Source organism: Chiloscyllium plagiosum, chromosome 12 (genome assembly GCF_004010195.1).
Source record: "Chiloscyllium plagiosum isolate BGI_BamShark_2017 chromosome 12, ASM401019v2, whole genome shotgun sequence".
NCBI classification, from domain to species: Eukaryota; Metazoa; Chordata; class Chondrichthyes; order Orectolobiformes; family Hemiscylliidae; genus Chiloscyllium; species Chiloscyllium plagiosum.
Genome location: NC_057721.1, coordinates 446,586 through 464,742, shown reverse-complemented (window position 1 = coordinate 464,742; position 18,157 = coordinate 446,586). Strand labels below are relative to the sequence as shown.

General features: G+C 45.5%; 1 protein-coding gene across 1 annotated transcript in view; it reads right to left on the bottom strand.

Annotated features, from left to right (window-relative positions):
- The window catches only part of LOC122554875 (MAP7 domain-containing protein 2-like), an 86,454-nt gene that overhangs the window by 52,276 nt on the left and 16,021 nt on the right, over positions 1-18,157 (bottom strand). The window contains exons 2-3 of the mRNA XM_043700231.1: positions 11,460-11,534; positions 9,747-9,910 (exon numbers count right to left, since the gene is read on the bottom strand). Coding sequence (XP_043556166.1) covers positions 9,747-9,910; positions 11,460-11,534 — 239 coding nt within the window. The remainder of the gene's footprint in view (positions 1-9,746; positions 9,911-11,459; positions 11,535-18,157) is intronic.

Genomic DNA, 18,157 nt, shown 5'->3' with positions numbered 1-18,157 from the left:
CACTCCCAGTCTCTCTCTCTCTCTCGTTCCCCACTCCCAGTCTCTCTCTCTCTCTCGTTCCCCACTCCCAGTCTCTCTCTCTCTCTCGTTCCCCACTCCCAGTCTCTCTCTCTCTCTCGTTCCCCACTCCCAGTCTCTCTCTCTCTCTCGTTCCCCACTCCCAGTCGCTCTCTCTCTCTCGTTCCCCAGTCCCACTCTCTCTCTCTCTCTCTCTCTCTCGTTCCCCACTCCCAGTCTCTCTCTCTCTCTCGTTCCCCACTCCCAGTCTCTCTCTCTCTCTCGTTCCCCACTCCCACTCTCTCTCTCTCGTTCCCCACTCCCAATCTCTCTCTCTCGTTCCCCACTCCCAATCTCTCTCACTCTCTCAATCCCCACTCCAAATCTCTCGCTCTCTCTCTCTCATTCCTCACTCCCAATCTCTCTCTCTCTCAATCCCCCTTCCAGTTGATTATTTAGCCAATTAGTGAGTGTGATGTGTGTGCGCACATGTGCACCTGGTGAGCGATACTCCTGCCTTTGACCAAATGCTTCGTGTAGGTTGCTCACATGGAATGCTCCTCTCAAAACCTTGATGAACATTTTAGCCTTGGTGATGCAGCAGCAGAGCGAGGGTCTCACTGATCCTGATGCCTAAAAGCTTCTTTCACTTTGCAGATGGAATTCTACACTGTCATTGCCTGCAGCAAATGCGTCTTCTGCTCTGTGGAAAAGTCAACTCATCTATTTATTCATTCAAGAAGAAAAAAACTCATTCCATTCACTCAAACAAGAATCCCTACAGTGTGGAAGCAGCTATTCAGCCCATTGAGTCCACACTGACCCTTTAAAGAGCATCCAACTCCTCTACCCTATTGCAGGGTTTGTGAAGGTTTGTAGCTCAGGTTGAGGTTTAGGGTGTAGGTTTGCTCACTGAGCTGTAGGTTTGATATCCAGACATTTCATTACCTAGCTAGGTAACATCATCAGTGGCGACCTCCAAGTGAAGCGAAGCTATTGTCTCCTGCTTTCTATTTATATCTTTCTCCTGGATGGGGTTCCAGGTGTTTGTGTTGATGTCATTTCCTGTTCGTTTTCTGAGGGGTTGATAGATGGTATCTAGACCTATGTGTTTGTTTATTGTGTTGTGGTTGGAGTGCCAGGCCTCTAGGACTTCTCTGGCATGTCTTTGCTTAGCCTGTCCCAGGATAGATGTGCTGTCCCAGTCGAAATGGTGTTTTTTTTCATCTGTGTGTAGGGCTACGAGAGAGAGAGGGTCGTGTCTTTTTGTGGCTAGCTGGTGTTCGTGTATCTTGGTGGCTAACTTTCTTCCTGTTTTCGGGCAAAAGCCTGATGCATTCCTGATGAATCAAATGGGTGGCGCTGTAAGGCAGCAGTTCTAACCATTAAGCCATCATGTCGTCCCTTATCGCTGGCAGGCGCTGCACACGCATGTGGCAAATTGGAACTCTCAAATAGAGGAGGATGGTTTTGATCCATCATTTTTAAAAATTCATTGATGGGATGAGAGCTTCGTTGTCTAGGCCAGCATTTATTGTCAATCCATAATTGCCCGGAGGGCAGTTAAGAGTCAACCACAATGCTGTGGGTCTGGAGTCACATGTAGGTTGGACCAGGTCAGGATGGCAGTTTCCTTCTCTAATGGACATTAGTAACCCAGATGGGTTTTTCCAACAATCTACAATAGATTAATGGTCATCGTTAGACTCTTAATTCCAGACTATTATTGAATTCAAATTCCACCATCCGTCGTGGCTGGATTTGAACCAGTGTCCCCAGAACATGACCTGGGTCGCTGGATTAACAATCCAGTGATGATACCATGAGGCCATCACCTCCCCGTGTTATAGGACCAGCATGCCCCCGCTTGCAAAGGAGGTGAAGTTAGAAAGCTTTTGTCAATGCAAACTTTTGGCTTGAATTTTCACAGCTGTGACTTCCTCTGGTCTAGCCCCACTCTTTGGGAAGGTTGTGAGAATGCTTGGAAGGTGCTGGGCAGATGGGGGAGATATGTGGCTTTTTAACAGCAAGACTGGGTTGGAGAATCTGGGGCTGGGAGATAACTAATGCAAATTCTATAGCCATGGACAAGATGCGAGAAAAATCTGTCCCAATAAGCAGTTGTTACAATGATGGGCAGGGCACAGATGAAAGATGCAAAGGGGAATATGAAGTTTTTAAACACAGCAAGAAGGATCAACACTGTTGGAAAAGGGTCTTTGAAGTGGATATGATTAATAGTCTTAAAACAAAATGGGCGGACCACTGAAGGGAATGCGGACAATGAATGCTGGTGCGATCTGACATCTGTGGAGAAAGAAAGAGAGTTAACATCAAGAGTGCAGTGTTTTGAATCCAGCCAGGATCACAGGGATTTGTGATGTACAACACTCCTCTGATAGGTATTCTCACCTCATCCACACACACTGCTGTGTGCCACCATAATGCACACTCTTCATTCTTCTCGCTCCAGCAGCAGTGTCTCACACTCTCTCAAAATGTCCTACTGCCCCGTCCTTGTTCCATTTTGTCCTCCGCCTCATTCAATGTTTTAACATGAAATGTCTTCTCTTCCTTTAACCTCCAAATGCTCATGGATGCTGATCTGGATCCTCTTCCCCCAAACCCCCCATTCCTTCACCTACTCTCACTTCTTACTCACTCTCGTCTCTGACCTCCCTCTCTCCGATGATGTTCTGTGCTCAGCGAAGGACTCCGTTTTATCCCTTTACTTCCCCAACTCAATGCATTTTGGGCACGACATGACACTGAACTCTTCTCCCATCGTCTCTGCTTCCACTTCTTTGGCAGGTGTCCTCTTCCCGCTACACTGACCCTTTCTCCCATCTCCAGTACTCTCTGTCCATGTATCTCTGTCCTTTTGTTGATACTTGATCTTTCATCAAGCATTGCTGACATCATGGTGCCCACCTGCATTTCTTTGCTCCCCTCCCCTACTCTAAACTGGCTCCCACTGAATTTGCTGCACTCCATTCCCTCAGCTCCAACTCTGACCTTGCTGTCAAACCTGCCTGTTAACATCTGGTGTGCTGCCCTCTACCTGGCAGAAGCTGAGTCCTAATCTCAGATGCTTCCTCTCATCTCATCCTGACCATGACCCCTCCCATTGAACACCAGGCTGGAGTTTCCAACACTGTCACTGGAGATCTCCCTCCGCAATGTCAACCTCAGTCTCCCAATCCCACAGGCCGCTTCTACCCTTTTCGCAAAATACTCAACAGAACTGCTCTCAGATCCATCACTTCAGACGGATCCTGTCCCGTTGAAATAATTTCTTCTTCTGCTCTTGACTCTCTGCTATCCCCACTTGTTCAGTCTCTTCCTGCTCACATTTGTGATTCGTCTGCCACTTTCCACGAGCTCTACAATTTCCAGTTTACTCTTCCTAGCTGCCTTCTCTGCTTGTCTAGGCCTTGTGTTTCTTTCCTGAAAGGAGACCTAAACCAGGCCCATCCATCACCACCAGGTTGAGTTCATCCTGACTTTGACCAGCTTCTTTTATGCATTTCTCTTTCTCCAAGTCAAAGAGGTGGCCATGGGTACCCATGCGCTCCCAGTTATATTTGTCTCTTTGTGGGTTATCTGGAACACTCCTCGTTCCAAACCATGGGCTCTCACCTACTTCTCTTTCTCTGATACACTGACGCTGTGTTTGGTGTTGATTCCTGCTCTCATCCGGAAATGGAAAAAAACCTAATCAGTTTTGCTTCCAATTTCCATGCTTTTCTCACTTTCATCTGCTCAATCTCTGACTGTTCCTTCTTGGGGATGAGCTGATATCCATTACAAACCCACAGTTACCATAAATACACCTTCTCACATCCTGCTTTCTGTCAGGATTTCTTTCCGTTCTCCCAGTTTCTCCGTCTCTACATCATTTGTTCTAACATGGCTTCAACATGGCTACCTCCCTTCCTCCTCAACCAAGGATCCCCACACACCATACAGATACACACACATACCAGTCAGATATTCCCACACCACTCAAGACACACCACACAGACCAGTCAGATATTCCCACACCACTCAAGACACACCACACAGACCAGTCAGATACGCCCACAGACCACACGACACACACAGTCAGGTACGCGCACACACACCACACAGACACACACACATACCAGTCAGATACGCCCTCACACCACACAGGCACACACACATACCAGTCAGATACGCCCACTCACCAGACAGACACACACACATACCAGTCAGATACACCCACACACACACAGTCAGGTACGCGCACACACACCACACAGACACACACACATACCAGTCAGATACGCCCACATAGACACACACACATATGCCAGTCAGATATGCCCACACACACAAAGACACACATATCACACAGACACATCAAGATATACAAACACACACAGACACGTGTGTGCACACACACACACAGTCATACCTTGCTTGTATCTTGCTAACTGGGAATCCATTTTCTGCTTGTCACACCTTCATTCACACTGTTCTTGCATCTCTGTCCCTCCTCCACCAACATCACATACCCCTTTGTCTTTGGCTCTGGGCACCCTCACCATTTGCTTCACTTGCTTCCCTGCCAACTCTGTCAACCATATAAAAAAAATTTCAAACTCTTTCTCAGTTCTGAAGAAGAGTTACACCACACTCAAAATGCGAACTCTGTTTCCTTCTTCACAGGTGCTGCCAGACCTGATGAGTTTCTCCTATATTTATTTCATATAATAAAATAAAACACACTAAAATAAATTTGTTTATTTATTTTAAAATAGGTATTTTGCTTATAATAAAAGGGAATAAATTTGTAGAGGGATAGGGGTGGAGTGGGAAATGAATTGGACTGGATTACTCCAGGGCCAGTTGGCATGAACTTGGTGTTGCAGTTCTGTGCTATAATGTTGCCAATGCATCAGTGAGGGGATACCAGGTCTAGATTTAAAATCCCACTGGAAAGACAACAATGCAGAAAAACATCAGCAGTTGTCCTGTTGTTATAGATAATCAAGGCTTTGAACTTACAACCCTTTGACTTGAAGGTAACTGAGTAAGCAGCTTAACATCATAAGAGATAGAGATACAGTAGACCATTTAGCCTTCCATCTGCTCAGTCGTTCAATATGATCATGGCTGATCTTGGCCTTCAATTTCATTTTTCTGCCCAATTCCCTGAGAGAGCAATAATTGGACCATCGCAGAACTAGTCAACGATGGTGCCTAGGGTGCTTATGCTGCAGTGCCTAAAATATAAGTGTATCCTTCTCTAAAATTACAGGTTGCTCATGGTAATGGACAAGAAATGACACAGGGGAAAGAGGAATCAGTTAGGGGAGGGGGACAAATTTCAGGCCTCGAACAAATTCAAGTGCCCAGCCTCCACTGATCTTCAGAGTTGGCAAGTCCGTAGATTAACCAATCCGTGACAGAAATGAGATTCCTGTCTTTGTTTGGAATGGGAGATCTCTTGTTTTCAAAGTAGTTCCAGTCTTTCCAATACGGGACAGCTTCTCGCAGGATTCACCCTGACAGGATCTGATAAAAGATCACCTCAGTGGTGGTGCGGTGGAGAGACACCAGAATAACTGTGAGCAAAGAATGGTTAAATTGTGAATTAAGACATTGGGCTAGACATGAAGCCACTCAGCCCATCCAGTCTGTTCCGCCATTCAATCACGGCTGATAAGTTGCTCATCCCCTTAACCCTTGATCCCCTTTTCTATCTCAGTCTTCAATATACTAAATGACCTGGCCTCCACAGCCTTCTGCGGCAATGAATTCCATAGACTCACGAGTCTCTGGATGAAGAAGTTTCTCCCTAACTCCATTCTAAAAGGTCTTCCCTTTATTCTGAAGCTGTGCCCTCGGGTCCTAGTCTCTCCTACCAATGGAAACACCTTTCCAAAATCCACTCTTCCAGGCCATTCAGTATTCTATATGTTTCAATTGGTTATACAGACAATCATGGCCCTCCCTGGAGTCTCAAAGGTTAAGTAACGGATTTTATAAATCTAGAGTTTAAGTGTTCATAGGAGTGTCAGCCTGGCCTGCTTGCCCAAACCCCTTGAGTGGGAACCTTCTAATATGATTCTATTCATTTTTGGGATGTGGGCATCACTGGCTGGCTCAGCATTTGTTGCCCACTGCGAATTGCCCTGGTTTGCTCGGTGATGTCAAAGGGCAGTTAAGAGTGAACCTCATTGCTGTTGGTCTGCAGTCACGTGTAAGCCAAACCAATCTTCCTTAAAGGATATTAGTGAACCAGAATGGGTTTATCATTGATGCAATTGTCACCATCGCTGCTGTAAATCCACGTTTTATTAACTGAATCGAAACTCCAGCAATAGCAGGACGTGAATCTGTGATCAGGTCCTGGTCAGCTGGATTTCTAGCCCTGTGACATTACCACTACACCACATCCTTGAAAGCGTTACCAGGTGAGTCCAGAATGGTTAAAACTCATTATTGGTTTTCAAGAACAATTTCACATCTCCAAAAAAATTGCAGAAATCCTGTAGATGAAAAGACACCAGGATTCCTAGAGCCAGATAGAACAGTCTTGCAGTATAACTCCTACTGCATTATTGACCAGCTGTGCTGGTAAATCTTCTTGGCTAGAATAATTTCCCGTTGCACACTAACTGCAAATAGTGATAATCAATACACCTTTTGTGTGGGTCCTTTGTACTTTCAGGATTCTCTCTCTGGTGTCAGTTGGCTGGTTTCTAGTGCATTATTAGTGCCTTGTTACATTGATTTCTGCAAAAGGCAAATTGCTGTGTGTTTAATTTGCTTGCATTACCATAAGAGAGATCTGCAGACAATTCAGTCAATAGCACTTGATTGTTCAAGCTCTGCCTTGCGCCAGCACTGTCGCAGTAAGTCGATGATGATGTGGGCACATAAAATAAACTCTACACCAGCTCCCTTCTAAAGACCACAAATTACCTTAAGGTTATGCCTTGCGACTGCTGCATTGCTCTTGCTCATCTAAACAATTATCGGTTACTCAGGCTTTCATTGTTTCTATGCCTTTTAAGTGGGTTTTATTCAGAAATGCATTAAAATACTATTAAACACAGTTTTTTCCTGTCCTATGTCGATTATCACAGAATCACGGAAAGCTAATGGTACAGAAGGAGACCATTCAGCCCACTCCATACTGACTCTTCAAATGAGTATCATTGCTGAATCCCATCTCCTGCCTTTTACCCCATAACCTTTCCCATTATTTAGAATCACAGGGATGTACAGCACAGAAACGAACCCTGTGGTTCAACTCGTTAATCCCAACCAGATATCCTAAATTAATCTAGTCCCATTTGCCAGCAGTTGGCTAATATCTCCCTAAACCCTTCCTATTCATATGTCCATCCAGATGCCTTTTAAATATTGTAATTGTACCAGTGTCTACCACTTCCTCTGGCAGCTGATTCTATACACACACCATCCTCTGCGTGAAAAAGGTGCCCGTTGGCTTCCTTTTAAATCTTATCCCTCTCACTCTAAACCTATGCCCTCTAGTTCTGTACACCCGGATCCGGGGAAACGACCTTGCCAATTTACCCTATCCATGCCCCTCATGATTTTATAACACTTTATAAGAGCATCCCTCAGCCATCGACGCTCAACTGAAAACAGCCCTAGCTTTTTCAACCTCTCCCTATAGCTCAAATCCTCCAACCCTGGCAGCACGCTTGTAAATCTTTTCTAATCAAACAAAATCATCAAATGCCCTCTTAAATGTCTCAGTGGTCTTCACTCAAATCTTTTCTCTCCTTTGGATTTCTGAATCTCCCCTTACTTACCCCTGTCTCACCCACCATGTATCCGTTTAAAGCGCTGTCCACAATCCCAGCTTTACAGTTCATAAAGACACTGGTCTCATCTTTTTTAAGTGGAGGCCATTGCAGTTCCCTCATTCGCCAATACTGGGATCAGTGCCCCAGGAATCAAAATCCCCTTCTTCCCACACAACTCTCTTGGAGAATGGCTTCAATTCTTTAATCTTCTTGAATGTCTATATGGTTCACATAAAGAGAATGGTCTCAAGTTAAGGCTGATATTGATCAGCTGAAACTGGGCAGAGCAATGGCAGATGGAATTCAATCCTGATAAGTGCAAGGTGGTGCATTTTAGGAGGTCTATTACGGGAAGGATATACACAAGGAATTGTATGTCCCCAGGGAGTACTACAGGACAAAGGGACCTTGGTGTAAATGTCCACAGCTCCCTGAAGATGTCAGCACATGTAGACAGTGAGGTGAAGACGACACATGGGATGCTTGCCTTCATTAGCCAAGGAGTAGAATATAGGAGCAAGGAAGTCTTAACACAACTTTATAAAACATTGGTTAGGTCAAGGATGGAATTGTGTGTGCAGTTCTGGTGACCTCACTATCGGACATGACTGCACTGGAGAGGGTACAGAGGAGATACACCAGGATTATGCCCGGGATAAGGAATGACTGGATATGCTGGGTTTGTTTTCCCTGGAGCAGAAGAGGCTGGGAGTGGTTCTGATTGAGGTACGCAAGATTATGAGGGGCACAGACTGAGCTGATAGTGAGAACCTTTTCCTTGTAGCAAATGTGTCTAAGATCCAACAGGTTAAGGTGAGGGGTTAGTGGTTTCAGAATATTGCAATTATATTCTAACATTATTATAATGATATGGTTCATATGGCAATCCAGATTATTACCTTTGAGGGTCTTGAATTTCAGTTTGGACCCTGACTCCTCAACTTGTCTCAGTAACACCTCGGTCCAATGTGGTAGATATTTATAGCTATGTGGAAGAACAAGTTTCCCTCAGGAGCCTCCCAATGGAGCTTTTCTCGGTCTCCATTCTTTGCTGGCAGTCAAACAACTTGAAGGCTGCTGCCTGGCTGACAGATAAATGGGACCGCCCTCTCAAACTGTCCTACCTGTCTGTCTTCCTTCCCATCTATCTGCTCTACCCTCTATTCCATCCTATCACCTTCACCGCCACATTCATCTACCTATCGTATTCCATCCCTATTTATCTCACCTCCCCCCCCCCCCTTGCCACCCATTCCCCCACCACCACCACCACTCCCCATTCCTGATGAAGAGCTGGACGCTGTGCTTTTCCAGCACCACACTGTTTGAAGATGACCCGTGGTGGAGCACTTAACCAGAAGGAGCGTAAAGTTCAACACTTTTTTCATTATATCCTTATTCTTTACATTCCATGTTTTGGTTTATTTTTCTGTGTTTTAAGATGGCGACAGAGAGTGCCAACGCAACAAAACACAACATTTTTCATTGTATTTTGTAACAAGATACACGTGATAATCAAATCAGTACAGACATGATAAGTCAAAAGGCCCCCTTCTATACTGTAAAACTCTATGGCTCTGTGACTAATGTATGTCCAAGTCCAGATCATTAATACACATCAAAAAGAGCAATGTTCCTAATACTGATCCCCGGGGAACAACACATTTTCCAGTTTTGAAAACAAATGTTTATGATGACATCTTTTCTCTAGTTTCTTAGCTGATATTATATCTAAATGGCCTCTGATTTTTTTTAAACCCCAAAGGCTTGCTATCAAGTCTGCTATGTGGTATCTTATCAAAGTTAAGATTAACATCGCTCACTGTCCCCACTCATTAACTCTCTCCATTTTCACACTCAGCCAAGTCGAGAGATTTCAAGCAAATGAGGTAAAGTAAACTCTGAATAAAAGAATCCTTGCTCCAGCTCCAACCAGCTCACCTTCTCTTCTTCCAGCTTCTGCTTTCGTTTTTCCTCAACGGCGGCTCTTCTCTGCTCCTCCCGCTGTCTCTGCTCCTCCAGCTTCTTCCACCGCTCCTCAATCTGCCTCTCGTAAAGCAGTTGGGCTCGTTTCTCCTTCTGCAGGATCTGCTGCTCTCTCACGGCTGACAGGAGAGTGCAAGGTCAGTGAACAGGCTTACTGCACCACCACCACCTCACACATACTCACAATTGGTAGATTCTGACTGCTACAGAACCTAGACTTGATCTCATCCCTGAATATATTCTATTATCCAGCCTCTACTGCCTTCTCTGGAAGACAATTCCAACTCTTAGCTCCAAACATAGAATCATACAGCATAGGAACAGACTGTTTGGTCCGCTCCTCCATGCCAACCCGGATATTACGAAATTAATTTAGTCCCATTTGCCAGCATTTGGTCCATATCTCTCTATTCCTTTCCTATACATGTACCCATCCATGTCGTAATTGTACCAGCATTCACCACTGACTCTGGCTGCTCATTCCCATACACGCAGCACCTCGTATGAAAACGTTGCTCCTGAGGTCCCTTTTAAATATTGCCCCTCTCGCCTTAAACCTGTGCCCTTTTGTTTTGGACTCCGCTTGGAAAAATGACCTTGTCTATTTATCCCACCCATGCCCCTCATGATTTTATACACCTCTATAAGGTCACCCCTCAGCCTCTGATGCTCCAGGCAAAGCAGCCCCAGCCTATTCAGCCTCTCCCATTAGTTCAAATCCTCTAATCCCGGCAACATCCTTGTAGATTTTTTCTGAATCCTTTCAAGTTTCATAACATCCTTCCTATAGCAGGGAGACCAGAACTGAATGTAGTGTTCCAACAGTGGCCTAACCAATGAACTAACCTGTACAGCTGCAACATGACCACCAACTCCTGTATTCAATGTTCTGACCTATAAAGGCAAAACAGTCACACACCTTCTTCATCGTCCCCTCTGCCTGTCACCCCACTTTCAGGAAACTATGAACCTGCACCCTGAGGTCTCTTTGTTCAGCAACACTCGCCAGGACTTTACCATTAAATGCCTAAGTCCTGCCATGGTTTGTCTTATGAAAATGCAACACCTCGCAATTATCTACATTTGACTGCATCTGATACTCCTTGGCCCATCTGACCAAGGTCTAATTCCTCCGATGTCCGTCTCTGCCCATCACAGAGTGTGGCAAAGGCTATTTGCTCACCCATTCATTGTACAGTCATCAAACATGTCACTCAAGGTGACCCTGGCCTTGGTGGAAGGTGGGAGGTGGGGAGGGGTGCAGGGACACAGTTGGAAATCTGCAAATTGTTTGCTATTCCCCTTGCTCTCTGTAACAGTCCAGAGATAGGACTGGTGTCATGGGACTCCAAGATAGACAGAGGCTAGCTTGCTCCTGAGTCAAAAGGAATGATACATTTTGCCTCACAGAACAAGGCCCTTTGGCCCATTGTGACAGTGATGGTCATGAAATAGTTCATCCCCTTTGCGATTGGGAAGATTTATAGGGCACTCTGGGTACTGTTATCAATGGCAGGAACTAATACTCCTCCAGAACCGACGGTGTTTGCGGTCTGAGTGGATCACAGATTCTCTCTCTCTCGTGGGAGTTCTGCAAAAAAGGCCCAGCATCATTTACATACCCAGAAACTGCACATCAATTCATTGAGAGAAGCAGAACAAACTCACCCAGAGTTCTCTCTCGTTCTTCTCTCCTTTCTTTGGCCAGTCTTTGTCTGTCATCTGCCTTGGAAGATTGGGACTCTGCATGTGAACAAAATCGACAGCACATTACAAAAAAAAGGCAGCAAAACATCAAACAGAATGTCTTCCAGCCACAAAGATCACTCGTGTCGAGTGTCAACACTCTTGGGGCCCCGAAAAGCTCGGCAGGGTTCGGACATGCCTCGCCTCAATTCTCAAATTGAAAACATCCGATTCAATTTCTCGAGAAAGAATGTACATTTCTGTGGTACCTTTCACTGCCTCAGGATTGATGGTCCAAAGCACTTCACAGTCTTTGAAAAGCAACACATCTGACAGCACAGCAAGCTCCCACAGACAGTAATGCAATAAGGAATCGAGGAGTGAAGAGTCAGGTGGGAGAGTGGGGTAACTGAGAGGCACAGTGGCTCAGTGGTTAGCACTGTTGCCTCACAGCGCCAGGGACTCGGGTTCAATTCCACCCTTGGGTGACTGTCTGTGTAGAGTTTGCACATTCTTCCTGTGTCTGCATGGGTTTCCTCTGGGTGCTTCGGTTTCCTCCCACACTCCAAAGATGTGTAGGTCAGGTGAATTGGCCATGCTAAATTGCCCATAGAGTTAGGTGCATTAGTCGGGGTAAATATAGGGTAGGGGAATGGGTCTGGGTGGGTTACTCTTGGAGGGTCGGTGTGGACTTGTTGGGCCGAAGGGCTTGTTTCCACGCTTTAGGGAATCTGATCTAATCTGTTCTTTACTGTTGTGGGCAATAAACCTCCAATCACAAAACCAGCACAGGACCTGGATCCACCCTGGACACTGACGTCGCAGTCCTGAGCCAACCCCCACCCCTTGCTTTCTGGTTGGCAGCTGTCATTCATTTTTGCATTCCTTTTCAACCCTACACCAAGTCACATGACTGCACTGCACTGGGAGCAGAGTGTGGGTGCAGGGAGACCTCCAGCGACATGTGCAGCCTGTCTGACGAAACGCAGTCAATACTCAAAAGTCAATTATGAGTGAAGTTCAATCACAGAATACATCAACTGACAGGAACCACTGACCTGCTTATGAGTAAATGCAGAGACCGGGGGTTGGGGGTGCACAGTACAGCAGCAGACTGAGCCAAGTGAACACTCTAACTCATCACAACGTCAATCACACTGGAAGGATTCCAAGAAAGCAATCTTGAACCAACTCAAAGCCATGGCGTTGAAGCATTACAGAAAGCAGATCCAACCTCGGGGCCGTCCTAATGGGTACAGTGAAGATACAGGCTTTTTGTAGTTCACCTATCATTGGCGTGATAGCTCAGGGAAGCGATGCAGGAAATGTGGCCTGATCCAGTAAACACTGCGTTAGGCACATGACTCAGGAGACACCACCCAAGGATCCATTTAAGGGACTATCGTGGTGACCATGGGTCCGGGGATCACAGGCTGACTGGTGTGCGAGGATCTGGTCACCATCCATGGCAACTGCAGACCATAAAGAACACCACCGAAAACCTTGTGTGTGCTTTGGGAGAGGTTTGTGCAGCTCTATGGTGCAGGTCATCAGCCAACAAGCTACACAACAGTTTAAACCTAATACAAATCCCCATTCTGAATGTAGAAATGTCATTTGTGTTTTCTTCATTCTTTCGGGGGATATGGGCATCACTGGCTAGACCAGCATTTATTGCCCAACTGTAATTGTCCAGAGGGCGGTTCAGAGTCAACCACATTGCCGTGGGTCAGGAGTCACATGTGGGCCAGACCAGGTAAGGATGGCAGTTTTCTTCCCTCAAGGACATTAGTGACCCAGATGGGTTTTTCTGACAATTGACAATGGATTCACAGTCATTATTAGACTCTTCATTCCAGATCTTTATTAAAAAATTGAATTCAAATTCCAACATCTGCCAAGGCAGGATTCAAACTCATTTTCTCAGAACATTATCTGGCTCTGTGCATTCATTGTCCAGCAATTCATTGTCCTCGAGGCCACCACTTGCTAGACAAACTGCCCCATCGCGGTAGGTGGCACGGTGGCTCAGTGGTTAGCACTGCTGCCTCACTGCACCCGGGTTCAATCCCAGCCTCAGGTGACTGTCTGTGTGGAGTTAGTACATTCTCCCCCGTGTCGGCATAGGTTTCCTCCGGGTGCTCTGGTTTCTTCCCACAGTCCAAAGATGTGCAGGTCAGGTGAATTGGCCATGCTAAATGGTTGATAGTGTTAGGTGCATTTGTCATGGATAATTGTAGGGAATGGGGCTGGGTGGGTTGCTCTTCGTAGGATCGGTGTGGACTTGTTGAGCCAAATGGTCTGTTTCCATGCTGTAGGGAATCTAATCACTCACAGGAGTACATGATGCACTATAAAAATGTACAGGAGTACAGCAATTTGTAAATACTTTGAAATCTACTTTTATAAATGTTAAGAACGAAACGTATTTTTAAATAAGAAATTAAATAGAATCATAGAATCCCTACAGTGTGGAAACAGGCCCTTTGGCCCAACAGGTCCACACTGACCCTCTGAAGAGTAACCCATCCAGGCCCATTCCCCTCCCCTATTCTGGATTTATCCCCGATTATTGCACCTAACCTACACATCCCTGAACATTGGGCAATTTAATATGGCCAATCCACCCTAACCTGCACACCTTTGGATTGTGAGACAAAACTAGAGCACCCGGAGGAAACCCACGCAGCCACATGGATAATGTGCAAATAGAATATGCTCCTGAGATTACTGAAGGAGGGGGCAGGTAAGAATTAAAATACATATTAAATAGCTAATTAGTCAAGAAGAACTGAAATAAATGCTAATGCTGCATTAGATTGAGAAAAAGCACATATCACCCCATCATGTCTCAAATGATGATGAACTGCTCAGTAGATGTAAGGAATCCTGCCGTTCAATACACATCTCAAAGCATAACGGCTATTAATCCACTTTAATAATTCATAACTTCCCCACTTGTAGCCATTAAGGTTTGATTATGTAATACTTCACCAGGCACTGTTACTGGTAAAGGACAGGTTGAGCATTAATTGTTAGTTTTCTGTACGTGAGGCCTATGCTGTCGACCTTAGGCTAAGTGAAATGCTAGGATCATAGAATATTGGGGAAGCAGGCCATTCAGCCCAAGGCCCATTTATCTTCCACCCTGGAGGCTCTCTGTCTTCATTCTTGATGAAGAGCTTTTGCCCGAAATGTCGATTTTCTTGCTCCTCGGATGCTGCCTGACTTGCTGTGCTTTTCTAGCACCACTCTAATCTAGACTCTATTCAGCCCATCAAGTTTACACTGATCCTCTGAAGAGCACTCCACCCAGACCCACCCGCATCCCTGTAACTACCATAGCTAACCCACCTCCTCCCTGACACTATGGGCAATTTAGCATGGCCAATTCACCTAACCCGCACACCTTTGGACAGTGGCAAGACACCAGAGCATCCTAGTGGTATTCCACATAGACACAGGGAAACTCCACATCCCAGATAGTGGAGGCTGGAATTGAATCCAGGTCTCTGGTGCTGTGAAGCAGCAGTGCTAACCACTGAGTCATCATGTCACTCCCAGGCAGCAACAGCAACAAGGTGCTTTCAGGGTTAAGTCAATCACAGTTTGTTCCCTTCCCTGACTGATGCTGTGCGGATGAATTTTGGCTCCATCTCACAATCACAACCGTGTATTGCAATACGCTCAAACGTTCTAAATACCTCACCATCATCTTCTCGGGGGCAATTAGGATGGGCAATAAATATCGACTTATCCTGCAAACACACCCAGCCCAACAATTAAGATTTAAAAAGCAGACAACCTTAGTAAGGGAAACCAAGTTTATATTTTAAAAAATGGAATTACATTTTTCCAGCAACTCTTGGGAGAGATTGAACGTAACCACAACACTCTCTTATTCTGGAAGGGGAATCACGCTGGGCTCTACAACCAAGGTTTTTTTTTATTAATTCACGGGCTGTAGGCGACACAGGCTTGTCCATCCCTAGTTGCCATTGAGAAGGTAGCTGCAGTCCATTTTGAGTAGGTTGACCCACAATGCTGTTAGGGAGGGAATCCGAGGATTTTGACCTAGTGACAGTGAAGGAGCAAGCGATATATTTCCAAATCAAAATGGTGAGTGGCTTGGAGGGGAACCTGCAGGGGGTGGTGTCCTCATGTCACTCATTTTTAAATATTTATAATCTTGGCATTTGCCAGAGTTACTTCTCATCTCCTGTTGCTTTGCCAGATGGTGGAATTTGAATTCAATAAACACCTAGAATGATAAGTCTGTGGATCGATTGACGGAAAAACTCGATTACTAATGTCCTTTAGGGAAGGAAACTGCCATCCTTATCTGGTCTGGCCTGCAAGTGACTCCAGACCCACAGCAATGTGGTTGACTGTAAACTGCCCTCTGGGAAATTAGGAATGGGTCATAAACGCTGCCTTGTCAGCGACACCCTCATTTAAAAAAAAGGTGAACTTTGATACAAAAGAGAAAATGAAAAAACAAAACTAAAAGGAAACAAAAGAACAAAGAAGAATGTGGCTTGCCTGGTAAATGGGTGCTGGAGAATCGGGGCATAGAGCCTGAACCATCTCTTACCCTGCTGCGTCTGGTTTCATTCTTTAGTGTTGACGTTGACCACATTTGATCCAACCCAGCCAATCACAATCAAGCACATCCGGGCTCCAGAGTCACGTGTTGGCCGGACCAGGTAAAGACAGCAGATTCCCTTCCCTAGTGGACATTAGTGGCTTCCATAATCAGAAATGCCTTCTAATTCCAGATTTTTAAAATCATTAATTAAATAATTGAATTTAAATTCCACCGGCAGCATGGTGAGTTTTGAACCTGTGCCTCTATTATTAGTCCAGTGACATCATCTACGCACTACTGCCTTAGTCTAACTGTTTGCCCATAAACATCAGGAAAGTCTCTGGTTTGGTAAACAGTTGGGATCTCAGAATTGAATTAGGTTCTCAGAATTGTGGTGCTGTTGATGGCTGTTCATGGGAAAGTCATTAGGGTTTTTCTCATGGGAGATAGTGAATCATTTGTGTGTTATGAATTTGCATAGCATCCCCACAATGTGGAAGCAAACCATTTGGCCCATTGAGTTCATACTGACCCTCCAAAGATCATCCACCCAAACCCAACCCCCTACCCTATCCCTGTAACCCTCTGTTTCCCAAGACTAATCCACCTAGCCTGCACATCCCTGGAAACTACGGGGCAATGGGCTTTTGCCTGGAATGTAGTTTTTCCTGCTTCTTGGCTGCTGCCTGACCTGCTGTGCTTTTCCAGCACCATTCTAATCTGGGCAATTTACTATGGCCAAACCACCTAACTTGCACATCTTTGGGCTGTGGGAGAGAACTGGAGCACCCAGAAGAAACCCACACTGAATGGCCTACTCCTGTCCCTATACTCTGTGTTAACATTTTTGGTGGATATACTAAACAGGAGCAACAGTAGGCCACACATAGAACCCAGATAATAGAAAAGTACAGCACAGAACAGGCCCTTCAGCCCACGATGTTGTGCCAAGGATTAATCCGAATCTAAAATAAAATAACCTAACCTACGTACCCCTCGATTCACTGCTGTCCATGTGCATGTGCAGCAGTCGCTTAAATGTCCCCAATGATTCTGCTTCCATCACCACAGCTGGCAACACATTCCATGCATTCACAACTCTCTGAGTAAAGAACCTACCTCTGACGTCTCCTTTATACCTTTCTCCTAACACCTTAAAACTATGACCCCTCATGGCAGTCTTTCCCTGGGGAAAAGTCTCCGGCTATCGCCTCTATCCATGCCTCTCATTACACTTGTACACCACGATCAGGTCTCCTCTCTTCTTCCTTCTCTCCAGAGAGAAAAGTCTGAGCTTATTCAACCTTTCTTCGTAAGACAAGCCCTGTAGTCCAGGTAGCATCCTGGTAAACCTTCTTTGCACCGTCTTCAAAGCCTTCATATCTTTCCTATAATAGGGCGACCAGAATTGTACACAATATTCCAAGTGTGGTCTCACCAGGGACTTGTAGAGCTGCAGCAAAACCTTGCGGCTCTTAAACTTGATCCCCCTGTTAATGAAAGCCAAAACACCATATGCTTTCTAAACAATCCTATCCACTTGGGTGGCAGCTTTGAGGGATCTATGTACCTGCACACCAAGATCCCCCTGTTCCTCCACACTGCCAAGAATCCTGTCTTTAATCCTATATTCAACATTCAAGTTTGACCTTCCAAAATCATCACTTCGCATTTATCCAGGTTGAACTCCATTTGCCATTTCTCAGTCCAGCTCTGCATTCTGTCTATGTCACGCTGCAGCCTGCAACAGCCCTGCAACAGCCCTCAACGGCACCTCCAACCTTTGTGTCATTGGTAAATTTACTAACCCACCCCACAACCTCCTCATCCACATCACTTATAAAAACTACAAAGAGCAGAGGCCCAAGAACAGAGCCCTGCAGGACCCCACTCAACACTGACCTCCAGTCAGAAAACTTTCCATCTACAACCACTTTCTGCCTTCTATCAGCCAACCAATTCTGAATCCAGATAGCCAAATCTCCCTGTATCCCATACTTCCTGACTTTATGAATGAGCCTACCATGGGGAACCCTATCAAATGCCTTGCTGAAATCCAAATACACCACATCCACTGCTCGACCATCGTCGA